We start from the raw sequence: 19,478 nt of genomic DNA, 5'->3' as shown, positions 1-19,478 counted from the left end.
TGAAATTTGGAATATATGTGAATCCATATGTAAACAGGCTTTGGTTCAATTTTGGCGCCAATCGCGCCAAGAGGTGCTGATTTATTTTTATTATCATTATTTTTTAGCGAATAAAAATAGTTTTATTAATGCAACAATAAGAAAGATAAATCGTAATAGATTGTCGTCTGCGTATTTCTCGTGATTTTAATTGTATGGAAATGATCAGAAATATTATCTCAATGATTTAAAATTTTTAACTGTTGCCATCTTATATTTGTTAACAAATAAAATATTTGTAATTAATTCAAGCAAGGCTTTTAAAATAACTTTCAATTTTCGCTCTTTGCTTTGCTTTTGCAATAATTCAGACATTGGGATGGTCGTCAAGTTTTTGCATGTGTAATTTCGTTTTTGTTGGGAATATTGCTTCCTCGTCAAGCATGGGGAGGGATCAGAAAAAAAAAAGAAAAATATAGAAGAAAGTTTCGTGATGGCCACAACATACTAGTTTAAACCTTGGAGAAAAAAAAAAATCATGATTTTTTTTTTTTTTTAAATTGTTTCTACCGTTTCTGTGCACATGGTTTTGTTTTTAAAGTAAATTAAGGTTAGAAGAGTTCATGTGTAAGGTTTTAAACATGAACAGATCCCATTTTTTAAAATTAAAATACATTTTCAATGACTAAAATCATTCATTACAAGTTATTACTTAATTTACCAACAGCACATGAACTTGACCCCCCCCCCTAAAATGAGTTTTAGGCTGGGAAAGGGGTGCAAATGAAAAAGGCAGCAGTTTTTTACTCGGTGATAATGAAATATTACTTTTAAATTGATTAAGCGGATTGATTATTATTATTTTTTAAATCCTTTACAGCCACCGGGTTCCAAAATTATCAGAGCTTGTCATCAAGACTTTTGGAGGCATCTAAATCTTTTACACTCTGCACTTCATTGGACATGACAACAGCAGAATTTTGCATTTTTATGCATTTTAAGAAAAAAACAACATTTGATAAACATTTTGTATCGATATTTTAAAAAAATAATATAAATAATATTAAACGATCGACAATAATTATATTAACGCGCAATAAACACGCTATTGTTGTAAAAATTCTCATGATTAAAAAAAGTATTTGTTTTTCTGTAATTTTATTCAGATAATTAATTCTCAAGAAATATAATCTTTCAGTTCATTCACACAGCAAAATAAATGAAATTGATTTTTTTCTTCTAAGCTAATTTTTTTAAAACAAAAGAAAAAAAGATGAAATAACCCAAAAAATGAATCAACCAATCTAGTAAAACAAAAGACAAAAGATGGCTTTACCAATCTAAATGTTTGTGCATCTCCGTAGCAAAATAGAAGTTTATGCATAAGCATATCGTTCAGTTTCAATAAAACTGCGATCTAAACTCATATAATACACTTGTAGCACAAACGAGTTGCATTTTTATGTTAAATTAAATATACAGTTGGTTCTCTGTTTAACGACATTCTCTATTTAAAGACGGCTTTTCACAGTCCCAGATGGTCCACAATAGTGTCAAAAACATTCTATTTAAGGACGCTTTCTACTTAAGGATGATTTTTTGTGGTCCCTTGAAAGTCGTTAAACAGAGAGCCAACTGTAATAGCAACTGACAAAGTTTGAAAATTTATCCATTTTGTTTTTAATAGCACAAACTTGTCACTATCTTCCCCTTATTATATTTATATATAATATATAAAATTTTGTAATAATATATTTGTACAAAATAATAGATAATAATAAACTGTAATATATATGTAGATGCATATTGGTAAAAATATTAAAATCACTGCAAGCAAGCAAATTAACAAGGGCTATTAGTATTTTCTATATAGGTCTTTACCACGGTTTTTACTGGTAAAAACCCAACACTGGGGGGGGGGGAGGCCCCAGAGGATTACATAGCCCCTTAGAAGCAAAGAGGCCTTGCTCCTCGAATAATTTTTTCAAGTCGGCGCCTTGTTAGTGATGTTGGAGTAGCGGAGGCTCGGTGCCCTCTCCATAGAAAATTTTTTAATTTGAAGTCTGAAAAACATGGTTGTAAGCCAGTTTCAGTATAATTTTAAGGAAAGGAATATAGTGTCCAGGGATTTGTCCTAACAATTTTACGAAATTGAAGTTCCAAAAACCTGATTTTAGACAAACTTCAATAGGGAGTTCAAGGGCAGACCCCATAATTTTTTTGATATTAATGTCCTGAAAACAAATTTTAGACAATCTTTAATGGTAAAGGAAGAGGGGGGGGGGGGCAGCAGCAGTGAGATATGCAACACTATGACATTCAGTTTAAAATTGTACTTTTTTTCGAAGGGGGAAAAAAGTATTTTTTTTTTCTCCTTACTTAAAAAAATGTTTGGACAATCATTTGGGGGAGGGGGGGGGGGCTCTTATCTACGCCTTCTTATCCTACCACATTAGAACACAAACAACTTGAGTTCTAAAATATTGTGCATAAAATTCATTCAAAACAATGTTATTAAATTAGATGCACAAAGAGTATGGAAGGGAGAATTGGGGTTTCTTGGATCAATCTCACTATAAATACATATATATATATGTTTTAATTTAAATGACCAAGAAAAGGTATCTGGGTCGTTTCACGGTATTTGTGACATAGGGGTGTCCATAACAAAACTTGCTAAAAGGTTAAAATTTTTATATATATTGAAAAAGCACATTCCAAAGGACATGCATGTCACATTTTTTTCTTTATTTACTTCATATTATCCATGTAATTGCAATAAAAACATCAAAAATACAACTTTTAACATTACGGACTACATTGAATTTTTCTTCAATAGTGACTTGAACTGAATTTCAAGCCAAAACTGGTGCTTGGGACAAATAAAGTAAAGGATTATCTCTAATACATATAATACATATTAATTAAAAAGTGCATTTGTTAAATAATTATAAGTTGTGAAAATGGTGATTGTAGAGTCCGTAACAAAAATTAGAAGAAAAGTTTTGATAAAATTTTTATTTATGCATTTTATATCACTAAATTGAATATTTTCTAACTTCACCTATGGTGTTACAATGTTCTAAAATAAGTTTCATGATTATTTAAATTCGGTAATTTTAATTAATTTTCTAAATTTGGTTACGGACTCTACATTTGGCAACTGTTTCAACACAGCTCTTTCTTTACCAAAATGTTTGAACAGCCTGCACAGAAAAAAAGAATAAAAGTAGCCCTTTAAAGGGAATTACAACTTATACTTTAAAAAAAACTTTAACTTTCAGAAGAATTTTGACTGCACAAGTAAGTGTATAGGGGGAGTCAGGGCACATTGGTCTGGCTCTCTACTTTTCTTCTTTTTTTTTAAATCTCATCATAAAATTCAATTAGTAGTTTTATTTTCTACCATATAAGTCAAATATTTTTCATCATCCCAGAAAATTTTCAATTCATTACCTTTTTTTCCCATTACTATTTTAAGAGATCTTTGTGAAGTGAACCAACCTGCCACAGTCCTGGGGTCCCCACATTACAAAAACATTTTCTGTTTTCAATTTTTATGTTAAATATTATCCAACATTTGTACCAAACAAATGTTTTGTGATTAGAATCAAAAACCAAAGTTTAAAGATCATTATAATTAAAATTGACCAACATCTACTGTTACACTTTTTCAAGAATTAGCACAATTTATGTTTTTAGAAACTTTACTATTGCTAATCAGGGGTCTGGCCAGAGCAAATTTGAGTCCGTTAACGTACCCTTCACAAAAATCCGATCAACCAAAACGGACCTTTCACAAAAATCCAATCAACCAAAACGGACCTTTCACAAAATCCCGATCAACCAAAACGGACCCTTCACAAAATTCTGATAAACAAAAACGGATCTTTCACAAATTGTTTATTGAAAGAGCAAATCTCAAATTAAAATAATACAGCATATTTCCTGTATAAAAACGATAATGGTTGGAACCTTTTTTAAAGTTAAATTAGAGGAATCAACTTATACAAAATCAGCTAATTTCGCAAAAAAAAAAAAAAAAAAAAAAAAAAAAAAAAAAAAAAAAAAATCGGCACTCTTGTGATGCTCCTGCAAGCCATAAATAATTACTACGGCCAAATAAATATAATGCCTGTTGGTTTCTTTGAAAGAAATTAACAGCTGAAAGTCAGTTTGGTTTATAATTTTGCTTGTTTGTTTTATGCAGCGGTGTTGTTGTAAACTTCTTTGAAAAAGCGTCAACATTCTCTGAATAGGCGTAGTAAGCACTTTTCTCCCCACTCATGATTTAATAATCAATAATATACAGCGAAATGAACTTAGAACTGCAAAGGGTAGTAGGGGGGGGGATGTGATCGCTTCACATAGAGTTACCAAATTCAAACTAATCACCACTTAGCGTCAGCGTCTAGCGGTGCGATGTTTAACTGTTTATCGCCACTTAGCGTCTGGCGGTGCGATGTTAAACTGTTATTTTGGGAGAAAGTTATATGGGTTTGATTTTTCGATGCTAAAAAGGATAATTAACTTAAAATAAACTCTTTTATTTACCGTTTTTTTTCTATAGATGCCTACATTTGGAAAAACGAAATCTTTTTACATTCGATATGAGAATCATATTTCATTCTTTTTTCTAGCTAACTTCGCTTTATTTGGATGCAAATAAATGAAAAGGGTTCTTTATTTTTGTAACAAAGCTTATTTCAGGTTTTTAAAGCGGAATTCCATTTTCTTTTATGAGTCAATAATTAAAATGCTGAATCGATCGTTTATTTTTTATTTTAATTATTTATTATTATTATTATTTTTGCTTCAACTGTGTCCAGATATTAATGATATGTTTATCATAGGGCTCTAAAATGCAATTCTAAAATAATTTTATCCAAAATACTTATTTTACAAGCCGTTTTTATACTTTTGATGCCTTCACTTTGAGGATTGCAATCTCTTTGCATCCGCTATGGGAATCTGATTTTTCGCATTTTCGATGTTTAGTACGCTTAGTTAAGAAGTAAACAAATAAAATATTTTTTTTATTTTTGTAAAAATCACGGAATTTATAAGTTTTAAACGAAACTCTGTGCTCTTAAACAGTGTCTTGCGTTAAAAATTTAAATGCTGAACCCCTGACTGATTTTTTTTTTCTTACAGTTGTTTTAAATACTATACAAATAACATTTCTAGTATAATTTAACATGATGTAGAATGGTAGATAAATATTGATACTTGAGGGGTGCCCATCTCCCAGTGAGCGATGCCTCTCCCCCCCCCCCCTCAAATACTAGAAAAGTACTAAAGAATGATATTCTCAACAGAAAAGGGGGAAAACACTCAACTATAAGTGTCAATGATGCAGTTTCCACCATCTCAAGAGTCGAAACTTTCGTTTTTGCAAAAAAAAAAATAATAATAATAATATTTTTTTTTTGCAAAATTATTTGATTTTTCACAAAAGTATTTGATTTTTCACAAAATTATTTGATTTTTCACAAAAAACGGACCCTGTGAAAAATCCTGGACAGACCCCTGCTAATACTGGAGTCTAGCTTTTTTAATTGTTCTAAAAGTTTTTGTGGGTTTTCTAAAAGTGAACCAACATACCCCAGGTTCTTGGTCTAAAAAAAGTTGTCCTGATTTTTTTCCTACAACAAAAAATAAACTGCTAATACTTAAGAACTAAAAAAACTTACTTTAGGAGAGGAATTCAATTTATTGCTTCATTCTTCATGAAAACAATTTTAAAAAAAAGTTGCTTAGTTGTGAGAGCTAATCAATCAAAAATAGCAGTGCCAAAATAAGTTTCTGAAATTTGTTCAAAAATACTGTACAATATGATTTCATTATAGGAATTGTAGAACTATAGGCGCTATTTTTTGTTGATCATAAATTTTAAAAGAAAAAGATATTAAATTATCAAGGCCGGTCTAACGAGTCCCCATTTCCCCTATTATCTTATGGGATGTTGACTGATCTGGTGGTCCAGAATTTTAGTATATTTTCAGCATGACATTTGAAAAATGTCCAGTATAAAATACCAGTACATATTGTACAAAAAAAGAAAAAAATCACTTTCACATTAAAATAAAGGAACAAAGTAAGGCATGTCAGATGTCATTTAGTTACATCTAAATATTAAGGCCATTAAACAAAAAATCTTTCGTACCATACATGACCGGTCATACATTTAATTAATTAAATGCAAATATTTAAACCGGAAATGAACAAAATTTTGTTGCTTAAAAATATATGTGATTCCTAAAGCAAAAAAATGTTGCCTTTTTAAATTGAATCAACAGGAAATTTAACTTACCTTTAAAAATGCAATTTAAAAAGTTTTGGCTTAAAAAAATCTTCTTCCTAACATGTCCTCCCCCCCCCCTTTAAAGTTATTCAGAAATTTCGACGTACCGAAGATGGTCCGGAATTGATCACGTCAGATAAACAAGGTTATACTATAAAAGTTAAATTGTTAGTGAAATGTGCATTAAAACCTATCATTTCTAATATCAAATTCAAGACTGAAGAAATCAACATATCACTTGGTCTGTTCCAACAGGAGGTCACATTCAATCTTGTACTCCTCCCCACCCCCTAAGCTTGGGTGCACCTCCCCAAAATATCCCACAGACCCCTTCCCCTGTAATATTAAAAACCTTCTCCCAAAAATGAGAAAAATACCCCTCAAAACACCCCCTAAAAAAACTTCAATGGCACAGTCTGCGGCATGCCCCTCCCCTCCCCCCAGTTGGACATCCCTCACATAAATGATGAAGAAATAGACATAACAGTTGATTCTATCATTGTAACTATTGTACAATAAGGTAGTACTGTTTTTGTTTAGACTCTATAAACAATAATTCAAACAATACTTGAGCGTGACAAATATATATGAGTCTGTAACATGTTCATAAACGTGCAGTTTTTCAGTAAATAATTCCGTAAAAAATATTTTTTACCTTTTTAAAAATTATTTTGGTGCTTAAATGTGCTATAGATAAACTGAGACATAATAGAAAACCTTCATTAGGTAAGAATGGTTATTACTTTCACAGAAAATTTGAAGATAGTTTAAGCAAAAATTTCCACATCTTTTTAGTGTGGAGTCCGTAACATGCTTACATATCTTCCTATATCTTTAGAAATTCAACACAAATCTAAACTTTTTTCAATGCTAACGCATAAGTACATATAGGACTAATCATTTACAAAAAGTTTAACTTCACTATTTGCACTAATCATGAGTAGGAGGCTAAAACATCCATATGAAGTGTCGAGTCCGTAACACACAAATACTGCGAAATGCCCCATCTATAGTTCTACAAATCCCATGATGAAATCATATATTAGTTACATACTGAATAAATTTTATATCACAAAGTGTTATTTCATCAGTGCTGAATAATTTCAGAAGTCTGCAGTAGAAATACTCCTTAGCTGAAATGAAAGATTTATTTTTCTTTGAAAATTTTTGATTTTTTTCTCCCTAAACTATGAGTTTAAGGCAGTCTTTCCCAAGAGTCTGCAGACTTTCTCAAGAGTCTACTGTGCGTGGTATAATATTCTGTTACCCAGAGGATAAATGGAACTATGAGTAAAAATATTTCCCTATGCCCGTGGGTCAATGCATGACTTTTTAGCCTGATGCTTTTGTAGTCAGTAAAATAAGAAAATTATTCATGAAATTAAAAAATATATATCAACTAAAAGAAAATTGTAGCATGTTTTTGAATAAACCCCAAACAAAGAAAGGACATTTTGAAGAAACTAGTAATGAATTTTTTCTAGAACAAGTTTTTCGTCCTTAAAGAGAAGACAGCACAAAAAAATATTCATAAAAATAAATACGTGCAATTTTAATTAATATTGTTATAAAATCACAAAATAATATAAAAACGGGAAAAATTTAAAATTGGATAAATCAATGGAAACATGACTTGAATTTTAATATTTGTCAACAGCTACAATGATTGAAACAAAATAACCCATTGCAGTTGCAATCTATTTTTAATGTACTTTATCTGAAAGTGTAATATTTTCAACACATCCACTTGTTTTGCACAATCAGGTATGTAATGATTAAACTGAGATGAATCATAGTGAATCATACAAGCAAAGTGAAATTTAATTATATCTACATTCTGCATTAAATAAGCAAAGAACTTTTTTAGGGAGCAATAAAATAGGAAAATGAAGTGCAATGTATCACTTACCCAAAGTTCAATTCCCCAACTCATTTTTGCAATATTAATCCACACAAATCGTTAAAAGTTCACATGTGAAGACTTCGAATGTGTTTTCCTATTAGCTTAAAAGTATAAGGAATTATTTGCTTCATGGCTGGATGTGATCACTGCAAAATACAGAGGCATCGTTCGTAATTATAATGACATATTAATCAACACAACAGATGAAGTTGAATAGCCAGAAACATTTATGATGAGAAATGTTGATTAATATTCAATCATTCTACTGTAAAGCAGCGTGATGTAATAAATACAGGCTTTAGAGATCATAACACTAGTTGTTTTGATAACTTAACACAAGCATGTCAATTTAATAAACACTCTAAAGTATCGTGATTACATTTTTAGAGTTTTTTCGTGACATTCACCAATCGATTTAAAAAGCATATGTTGTATGCGTTTTGACACCAGAGTGCGCAATTTTACGCAGTCACATACTACTGCCAGCTTTTTGTAAATAACATTTAATCAAAGAAAAAAAAACACACACACACACACATACACACACACACCGATTTCTATTAAATTTCCATTAACTCGAATGTTGAAGTCACTACTCATTTATTTAACCCTAATAGTGAAACATTTTGGAAAAATCTACAGCTGTTTTACTACGTTTGAAGCTCAGTTAATTTTCTCTTTGACGGTAACCATAGAAATTTTATGTTTTTGTTTTGTGATGTTGCTGAAACTTCAAATGTGACTCGAGTTTTCTTGGTTGTGACGGCAGCTGAAATTCGTAAATTAGACAATACATTTGCTTTTATAAAGTAAAAGCTTGCCTAATAAATAGGTACATCTGAATAATTTATAACAGATTTTCTTTTCAAGTGTTTTGGACTAGAAACATTGGGGGTGAAAAGTATCATACGCTTATCAACTAAAGCAAAAAAAAAAAAAAAAAAAAAGAGCAATTTTCACACTTTGATGAAAAAGGCGAAAGCCACGGGGATACTTCGATAATTGGGAATATGCCACGGTCGTCGCATTTTTGGCATAAATAATGTTATTTCGGTAAACCTGCTGATTTATAAGTAACTCTATGTGAATAGATGTTTCTGGTCTCTTTGTTTAGATTTGCAAAGAAAAATATCTCTCGCGCACGCGCTGGACCCAAAAATTGACGCCAATGAAAAAAGATCGCCAGATTCTCAACTATCGAAATTTCCCCAAAGCCACCAAATGTAAACAATGTTACTGAGTTTATTTTGTGTTTGTGTTGCATACAAATACATGTGTGTTCTGGGGTCTGTCCAGGATTTTTCACAGGGTCCTATTTTTGTAAATTTTCGAAACAATTTTGTGAAAAAGCAATTTTTTTGAAATTTCGAAACGTTACATTACCAAACTTTTCCATCGATATAGATTAGACTGCTGGTTTGCGTACTCATGTATTAAAAAATGAGTCCATGAAAGGTCAGATTTGGTGATCAATTGATATTTTGTGAAGGGTCCTCTTGGTTAATCAGAATTTTGTGAAGGGTCCTTTTTAACTAATTAGAGTTTTGTAAAGGGTCCTTAAAAGGACCTACATTTTCTCTGGCCAGACCCTTGTTGTATTTCAATTATATAACTTTGTTATAAGTACAGACCCTTCATTATTCTTGGAAAAAAATTGGAAATTAATAGTTCCTATTTCAAAGCCGGGGTGATGGCGCATACGCCCAGAAATACAGTGATATTCAGATCATCGAATGATGCTATAGTCATTAGTCAAGGGAGGAGAAACTTCACCAAAGATGTAAAAGAGTCTCAGTTATTATTATTTTTTTCTTCAGTTGAAGCTGTACAAATAAGCTTTGTACATTTTTTAATGATATATACTTGAATGTTCTCATTCAATAAATTTTTAATATAAAATATTACTTTGCTAGATTTTATTCTGTTTTTGGTATTTTCTCACAAATTGTAATGGCATTGAGCCCAATCAGTGGTCCACATAGGAATTTCTCAAACAAGGGAGGAGGGGGGGGGGGGGTAAGACTTGTCTCAAGATTTCAAATTTTGTCTTAAAATTCCTAAAATTTTGAGTATTGTCCTAAAATTCCCAAAATTTTCATTAGTTAATTCTCTACTTGCTCAGAAAATTAAATTTCAACCTAAAAATGAAACTTTTCATAATGGTATGCATATATTTTCGGATAAAATAAACTTTGTAGGAAATTTTCTCTAAAAGAGAAAGAGAGAAAAATATACTGCTGCTGCTTTTTTTATGGAATAGGGGAGATGCTTTTAACCAAAACACATGCTCATTATAAAACTGTTTGTTTGATTTACAATCCGTAACTCTTGCAGTCATTCCTCTTCTGTAAAAATGAAATAATAAAGAAAGTAAATACAGCTGTTCAGCAAATGTTGAAGAAAAAGAAGTAGGGGAAAGAATAGTATTTGATATTTTTGATTTTTTTCCCCTTGGAAAAGAAATGAAAATTATCTAAACTAAGGGAGGGGGGGGGGGGGGGAAGTATACGCTCAATGCAGCTTTGCTGTGATAGAGTGGGACGGGGAGTAGGTATCATAGCTTATTGAAATAAAATAAATGCAATGTGTTGAATTATAACTCAAATATAAACACTTGTTTCAAAAAATATATTTAAAGCAAAATTTAAATGGGTTGTCCCCAGATGGGAAGTAACATTTATTTTTATAGTGCTTATCTTGTATTGTAGTCTGAGCATTAGCTTGTTCTTCCAGTACAAAGAGTCAGTTTGCTGTGTGTTTCTCTTCAGCGAAGTTGGATTATTGCCTGCATATATAATATTTAAATTAAGTTACTAACTTTTTGCTTTAAAAATATAAATAGTAATTTGCTTTAATAAAATGCCACAGAAAATGAAGTCTCTTCTTTGTGGTTGGAAAAAGCAGACAGAAATGGATGTACGATCAGCACATGGTGGCGTGCAGAAAGTATGAAGTGAAAAAGGGGGGCACTTGAAACCAGGGCAAGCACTGAGACCACAGGTCTATTGTACTATTCCCGCTTCGACTACTAAAGGAGCCCAGTAACAGAAATAAATCTCTCAGCTCTCAATTCATGTGCTATGTGAATGTGACTTCTACTCTGCACAAAGATTTGAGCACTTGGGATACCACTATGTAGATCCCTGGGAACTGCCTAGAATTTCCGTTAGGTGTGCAGAAAAGGATGAATTTAAAGCATTTTGTTCTGTTTGTGCATTATCTTTCCAATATTGATAAACAAGGATTTTCACAGGTATTGTCTCACGCTGATGCGGTGAGACAAAAAAGGTTGACAAATGGCTTGAAAGATCAAACTGTATTTTAAATTCCATGTTCTTCATCTTCTGCTGAAAACAAATTGATTATGATGAAGCAATTTATAATGTGGCACTGTGTTAAAGAATGAAAGATTAAATGCATTCTATTATAGTTTTCAAGATTGAAATTGAAATGTTTTATCACCCACTAAAAAAATCAAGCTTAGAAATTGCTTTTAAGTTAAAAGAACTTGATACTTGTTGTTCTAAAAATGTCCTAAAATTTTATCAATATTGTGTCCTAAAATTTTTGTGAAACCATCACTTTGACCCGGGGGGGGGGGGGGAGTCCTAGTTCGAATGTTCTCCATTCTCATATCATACTCCAACACTCATCACAAACATATTTTATTGATTAGCGGGAACAAAAAATGTGGAAAACTTGCTTAACATTAGTTAATAAAATTAATTTTTTAATAATATTTACAAAATTAAAATCGCAGAAAGCAGAATAGTGGATGTATTTACTTTTCTCATAATTAAAAATAAAAATTACAAAGCAAAATCATCATTATAAAACAATTTATGTTCACATAGAGTTCAATTTTGCAGGGAAAGAAAGAAAGAAATAATTTCATTTATTAAATCTTAAATTATTGTTAGCTTTTTTTTTGGAATATTTTCAATGCTACATACATAGTCAATAAAAAAAAAAAGGCCAATGGGAGGGGTCTGGACCCTACCCTTGTGTGTGCCACTGAGCCCATCATTTCAAGGGTTTTGGACTGAACGGTAAAAGCCAGTTTTTACCACAGTGTCCGAAATCTTGCGAATCTTGTTTTAGGGATTTATAATGTTGTTCATGTATGTAATGATAGCTCTTTCTAAAATTTGTTTTAAATTTTAGTTTAAAATGATGTGGCTCCTGATTCAACGTTCTTTACACTGTTGGAAATTTCAAAAAGTTGCACCATATGCATATGTCAGTTCAGCCAGGTGAGTACATTTGAGTATTAGTCTATGGGGCATTCCAAGGTATTTGTGACATAGGGGTGTCCGTAACAAAACTTGTTAAAAGGTTAAAATTTTTATATATATTAAAAAAGCACATTCCAAAGGACACACATGTCATATTTTTTTTCTTCATTTACTTCATATTATCCATGTAATCGCAATCAAAACATCAAAAATACAATTTTTAACGTTACGGACTCTACATTGAATTTTTCTTCAATAGTGACTTGAACCGAATTCTAAGCCAAAACTGGTGCTTGGGACAAATAAAGTAAAGGATTATCTCTAATACATATAATAATTTTAATCAAAAAGTGCATTAGTTAAAAAATTATAAGTTGTGAAAATGGTGATTGTAGAGTCCGTAACAATAATTAGAAGAAAAGTTTTGTTAAAATTTTTATTTATGCATTTTATGTCACTAAATTGAATGTTTTCTAACTTCACCTATAGTGTTACAATATTCTAAAATAAGTTTCATGATTATTTAAATTCGGTATTTTTAATAAATTTTCTAAATTTGGTTACGGACTCTACAAAACGTTACGGACTCTACATTTGGCAACCGTTTCAACACAGCTCTTTCTTTACCAAAATGTTTGAACAGCCTGCACAAGGAAAAAAAAAAAAAAAAAAAAGTAGCCCTTTAAAGGAAATTACAACTTATACTTTAAAAAAACTTTGACTTTCAGAAGAATTTTGACTGAACAAGTAAGTGTATAGGGGGAGTCAGGGCACATTGGTCTGGCTCTCTACTTTTCTTCTTCTTTTTTTATCTCATCATAAATTTCAATTCGTAATTTTATTTTCTACCATGAGTTAAATATTTCTCACCACCCCAGAAAATTTTCAATTCATTACCTTTTTCCCCATTACGAGAACTTTGTGAAGTGAACCAACCTGCCACAGTCCCGGTGTCCCCACATTACGAACTCAACTTCTATTACAATTTTAATGTTAAATATTATCCAACATTTGTACCAAACAAATGTTTTATGATTAGAATCAAAAACCAAAGTTTAAAGATCAATATAATTAAAATTGACCAACATTTACTGTTACTCTTTTTCAACAATCAGCACAATTTGTGTTTTTAGCAACTTCACTATTGCTAATACTGGAGTATTGCTTTTTTAATTGTTCTAAAAGTTTTTGTGTGTTTTCTAAAAGTGAAGCAACATACCCCAGGTACTTGGTCTAAAAAAAGTTGTCCTGATTTTTTCCCTACAACAAAAAATAAACTGCTAATACTTAAGAACTAAAAAAACTGAATTTAGCAGAGGAATTCAATTTATTGCTTCATTTTTTATGAAAACCATTTAAAAAAAATAAAGTTGCTTTGTTATGAGAGTTAATCAATTAAAAGTAGCACAGCCAAAATAACAGTTTCTGAAATTTGTTCGAAAGAACTGTACAATGTGATTTCATTATAGGAATTGTAGAACTATAGTCGCTACTTTTTGTTGGTCGTAAATTTAAAAAAAAAAAAAAAGGGGGGGGGGTATTAAAATTATCAAGGCCGGTTTAACGAGTCCCAATTTACCCTACTATCTTATCGGATGTTGACTGATCTGGTGATCCCGAATTTCAGTATATTTCCAGTGTGACATTTGAAAAATTTCCAGTATAAAATACGAGTATATATTGTACAAAAAAAAAAAAGAAAAAAAGAAAAAAATCACTTTCACGTTAAAATAAAGGAACAAAGTAAGGCATGTCAGATGCCATTTCGTACATTAATATTAGAGCCATTAAACAAAAATATAAGATCTTTCGTGCCATACATGACTGAGACTGATCATAAATTTAATTAATTAAATGCAATTATTTAAACCGGAAATGAATAAAATTTTGTTGCTTGAAAATATATGTGATTCCTGAAGCAAAAAATGTTGCCTTTTTAAATTAAATTAACAGAAAATTTAACTTAACTTTAAAAATGCAATTTAAAAAGTATTGGGTTAAAAACATCTTCTTCCTAACATGTCCCCCCCCCCCCTCAAAAAAAAAAAGTTATCCCGAAATTTCGACTTACCGAAGATGGTCCGGTATTGATCACTTCAGATAACCAAGGTTCTACTATAAAAGTTGAATTGTTAGTGAAATTTGCATTAAAACCTATCTTTTCTAATATCAAATTCAAGACTGAAGAAATCAACATATCACTTGGTCTGTTCCAACAAGAGGTCGCCTTCAATCTGGTAACCCCCCCCCCCCACCCCAGAGCTTAGGTGCACCTCTCCTAAATATCAAAAACCTCTCCCCAAAAATGAGAAAAATACCTCTCAAAACACCCCCTAAAAAAACTTCAATGGCACAGTCTGCGGCATGCCCCTCCCCCCCCCCCCAGGTGGGCACCTTTCACATATATGATGAAAAAATAGTCATAACAGTTGATTCTATCATTGTAACTATTGAACAATGAGGTAGTATTGTTGTTGTTTACACTCTATAAACAATAATTCAAACAATACTCGAACGTGACAAATATGTAGAGTCCGTAACATGTTCATAATCGTGCAGTTCTTCAGTAAATAATTCCGTAAAAAATATTTTTTACCTTTTTAAAAAATATTTTGGTGCTTAAATGTATTATAGATAAACTGAGACATAGTGGAAAACCTTCATTAGGTAAGAGTAGTTATTACTTTCACAGAAAATTTGAAGATAGTTTAAGCAAAAATTTCCATGTCTTTTTAGCGTAGAGTCCGTAACATGCTATATATCTTCCTATATCTTTAGAAATTCAACACAATTCTAAACTTTTTTCAATGTTATGACATAACTACACATATTACTAATCATTTACAAAAAAGTTTAATTTTACTATTTGCACTAATCATGAGTAGGAGGCTAAAACATCCTTATGAAGTGTCGAGTCCGTAACAGCCAAATACCTTGGAATGCCCCCTATACAATATGTCATACAATCAAGTAAAATGTTTGTGTCTTTGTGGCATACGTCCCAGGGAAGGAACTAGGCTTGGAAACGTGAAATTTGTTGGTGCAGTTTTGCCTGTATTGTGCACCTTAAAACCCCCGATTTTGATAAATTAATTTGAAAAAGGTATTTAGTGTTGCATGTGATTTTTTAGCCCTTTTTGCCCTAAAGACCCCAAATTAAATCCCAGACAGCTATGAATTAATTGGTTAATATATGATCTTCTTGAAAAAAATTTAACATTCTTTCATTTTAACATTCTGCATAATATCCTCAAGCTAAAAAAAAAAAAAAAACAAATTTTTGCTTGCATTTTAAAATAACTCAGTAGTATTAGAAACATTTTACATCATTTCCTCTACATAGAAGTAAAGCTCCTATAGAGGCTCTACATTGAAGGAAGAGTTATTCCCTCCTGCTAAGAAATTTACACACATAGCAGTGAGATGCAAAGGGATGTGACAAAATTAAAAATTTAGAAATAAGCAGTACAAATGGTAGGGGGACCTTTCCTCTGTCTTGGGGCAAGAGATGATAGTACTAGTAGTCATAATTGGTGCTGCTGTACAGCATGATTTTGATTTTTTTTTAAAATGAAAGCCTACCTAGGATCTGAACTTTAAATGCAATTTACTTAAAACTTCAAATAGGCCACTTACATCCCTTTGCTTCTCACTGCCTTATATATGAGCAGGCTTTTGTGGGTTTTTAATGTAATAATATATTTTGAATATGTATACCGTATGTTCCTCACCTATTGAAATGATGGGGTAATTACACATTTTGACATTGATGTAGACAATTTGATGTTTTTATATGGGTACCTTTTTTTTACAAGATACCTTTAGTTTCCTTTTGTAAAATAACAGTTCAGATAATACAACTATAATTCAATATTATATTGATAAGTATTCACTTAATAACTCGAGGACATTTCTTTTAAAGTAAGAAATGATTATTAAAGTCTATAATTCAGCCGTAGGTTTAAATGAGGAGGAGAAAGCTCAGAAGCCCCCTTTAACTGAGCAAAGATGACTCAAAACTGCATTTTGGGTACTTATATTTCAATAAATTTTCCCCAGATTCCCATATTTATGTCCCAAAATGACAGTTATGTTCAGCGGTAAATGAGCCAGAATCCTTCTCATCCAGAAGCCCGATTTGCCGATTTTCTTTTAAAATTGCACCTGGGATATTTTCTCATTAAATTTTTGAATGTCAGTAACTAACTTAAATGTAACATTTAAATGAGGTTTAACTCCAGTTTTGCCGATGTTTAAAGTTTCCTCCCTCCTTATCTATATTAAAAGGTAAATCAGGAAAAACAGTAGGGAAGGGAATTTCGTGTCGGAAAAACTGGGGAGACATCTTAAATGATCTTTAAATCTATTGTATTTCAAAAAAATTGAACTATTCTGCTCTGCCACATCCACAGTAACCACTGCTGATTTTTTAATGACATTTTCACTATTTTATTAGAAATAATATTTATTAATTTTACAGGTCTGGTTTGATCTCGTTTTCAACTTGGAGACAGAACTTTTCCACCAGTAAAAGGATTTTTAAAACGTTTCAAAAAATATTTTCAAAGAAGAAAAATCTGTCCGGAAAGAAGTTAAAAAATAATTCAAAATTATTTGGTGGTCTTTTATGTTCATGCCTATTATCACCATTGAAGCTATCTGTAGTACATTGTGACAGTCAAGTCCTGCCACATACCAGAATTGTTGGCATTAACAGTATCGAAAATTTACACCAAGAAGCAAAATTTGACTGGAAAAAATTCTTGTTGCTTGTGAAAAGTGAAGTTTATTACATAATATTTGCTGTTGTTGTAAGTTTCATTTTCTTGATTTCACTTTGTATTTTTAAAACTTGAATGCATTGCTGTTGATAAAATAAGTCCATTTCAGTTGTATAAAATTTTAGCATAAATATGTGCTTAAAGAGTACAAGTGCTCAAAAAAGATAAAAAGTAACCTCCCAAAAATATATCAGCACGAATTAATTTTTTATAGTTTTCTTACTAAGAAAATATGTTTTAACAATTTTCAACACATTTTTAAATTTATCTTTCTCTTTGTAGGATAACATGTATATAGGTATTTATAATGTATATATAACTATTTTAAGGAAGCCAAGATGTTAGAAAAGTTATCTACTAGTGTTCCCTTCCTCTTTTTTTAAAAATTATTTTTATTCTTTTAATATCTTAGTAAAGGAGGATACTTTATTTCTAAAGCCTGCTTTTCCGAACATTTTACTTCTATTTCATAGATCTAAGATCAGGGCCTTCTTTTGTTGTTTCTTATTGCACTTGATTAGTTTTTGAACTTCTTTTCTGTTTAATTAAGCAATTTTTCTCACATATACCTACTGATATTTGACATGTCTGTTCCATAAGTAGGTATTTGATTTTTTGAATTTCTTTTTCGGTTTCCTTATACATTTCTTTTCTCATATACACTCAAGTCTGTATTGTTTTATTTATAGTAATTATTCCTACTTTTGAATTTAGAGTGCTCTTGTTGTTGCTTATCTCAACATACGAATTCCTATTGCTTTGGGGGATATAGTTAATGTGGTGTCTTCATTTACATTTGATCAAATGTATGGGCAGGATGCTGCAACTTTTATAAGTGAACTCCGAAAACCTGCCATCAATCTCATTTACATGTATCTTGTACAGGTAATTTTAACAATATTTTATCACTATTTGTATTTTCCCATTTTAAATGCAATAATGTTTGAGTACTGGATAAAGGCTAAATAGTTTTTATTCAATTTATTAAGAACTTATATGATCACTAGAGGATCCGACAAACATTGTTCTGTTCAAACTTTGTAAATTGAAAAGTTGAAAAATTTCAATAAACTATCAAGTATTTGAACCGTTTTGTTGAAAAAAATAAGTAAATAGAAAATGTGTTTAGCTCCTTGGTGTCAGAATTCGTATATTTATTACAACTTGATTTATCTAGTGCCCACTGATCAATTGTTTTATCAACTATTTTTTCTCGCGTACTTGAAAGATCATAGATTGTATGGTTTTTTCCTTTAGACATACTCAAAGGATAAAAATAATCCTCAGAGATTAAGTATAAAAAACTAACTATCCATGAAGAAAAAACGGGAAATCCCGCTGCGACGTCCCCAATATGTAAAAGAGTAAAACAATCGAATGGATATCGTTTAAAAAAATGATAAATCTAAAAACAGTTCCCTGAATAAGCAAAAATCACCCTTCCCTCCTTCCGATGTAAAATAAACACGTTCTTCAACTAAAATGACTAAACACTCTTTAAAAACCAAAAAACAATTCTTTGCAATTTAAATTATTTCACCAAATGAACAAAAAATACAATAAATTACATTAACAGTAGTAAACAAATAATCACGCAACTGTATTGTTATCGCCAATGTCGCCAAGCCACCATGTTCCTGTAATCCAGCCGATCAGTAAGCGAAGCGAACTGCGACCGGTTAGCGGTCCCATCTTTTGAACAAAAACTTCATATATTTGCCTAATTTGTTCTTTCCACCAAAGATAAAAATCTTCCACAGCACTGATCTTGTGTGTACAGAACTACCCTGTTGTAATTTATCTGGACGGAAATAAAATTTGTTTCCTCTTCAAATTCCACCATCTTTTCCTTTAATAATGTGCTGATTCATTTGATATTCCTTAAAATATTCTTGCCACTGGTGCCAAAACTCAGATGGATTTGAACCGAGAGACAAATGTTGCTATGTACGGTACTTTCCGATCATTTGGTTAGGAAAACCTAAAGCACCGATCTCGTCACATGGTTTAACTACGACGAAAAATTTGCGTTTTGCTGTTAATGTAGTGAAAGAAACCCGATTTCTTCCATTACTTAACTTTAAAATATGTCACTGAACCTAAAATCGTTGCTTTCAAGAAATGAAGGCTTTGCTCTCTCTCATTATCACAGTAGAAAATTTCATTACAAAAAGCAGAACTGGCTTTCTTATTGTCCTTTGGCAACGGGTTAAATATTTATTTCAGTTCTCGCTCAACAATAGATTAAAATAAATATTAATCATTTGGGTGATATA

The 19,478-nt window shown here is 31.2% G+C and overlaps 2 protein-coding genes across 2 annotated transcripts in view; one reads left to right on the top strand and one right to left on the bottom strand.

The window, feature by feature from the left end:
- Positions 1 to 8,270, bottom strand: part of LOC129222263 (formin-binding protein 1 homolog) — an 85,969-nt gene extending 77,699 nt beyond the window's left edge. The window contains exon 1 of the mRNA XM_054856742.1: positions 8,193 to 8,270. Within this exon, the coding sequence (XP_054712717.1) occupies positions 8,193 to 8,216 (24 nt within the window). The 5' untranslated portion in view covers positions 8,217 to 8,270. The remainder of the gene's footprint in view (positions 1 to 8,192) is intronic.
- A 626-nt stretch (positions 8,271 to 8,896) lies between these two features.
- The window catches only part of LOC129223386 (mitochondrial potassium channel ATP-binding subunit-like), a 66,296-nt gene continuing 55,714 nt past the window's right edge, over positions 8,897 to 19,478 (top strand). Inside the window, exons 1-4 of the mRNA XM_054857973.1 lie at positions 8,897 to 9,018; positions 12,351 to 12,439; positions 16,902 to 17,232; positions 17,917 to 18,087. Of these exons, the coding sequence (XP_054713948.1) occupies positions 12,357 to 12,439; positions 16,902 to 17,232; positions 17,917 to 18,087 (585 nt within the window). The 5' untranslated portion in view covers positions 8,897 to 9,018; positions 12,351 to 12,356. The remainder of the gene's footprint in view (positions 9,019 to 12,350; positions 12,440 to 16,901; positions 17,233 to 17,916; positions 18,088 to 19,478) is intronic.

The sequence above is a fragment of the Uloborus diversus genome, chromosome 5 (assembly GCF_026930045.1).
Source record: "Uloborus diversus isolate 005 chromosome 5, Udiv.v.3.1, whole genome shotgun sequence".
Lineage (NCBI taxonomy): Eukaryota > Metazoa > Arthropoda > Arachnida > Araneae > Uloboridae > Uloborus > Uloborus diversus.
Note: the sequence above shows the minus strand (reverse complement) of the source record. Positions and strands in the feature narration are given on the sequence as shown.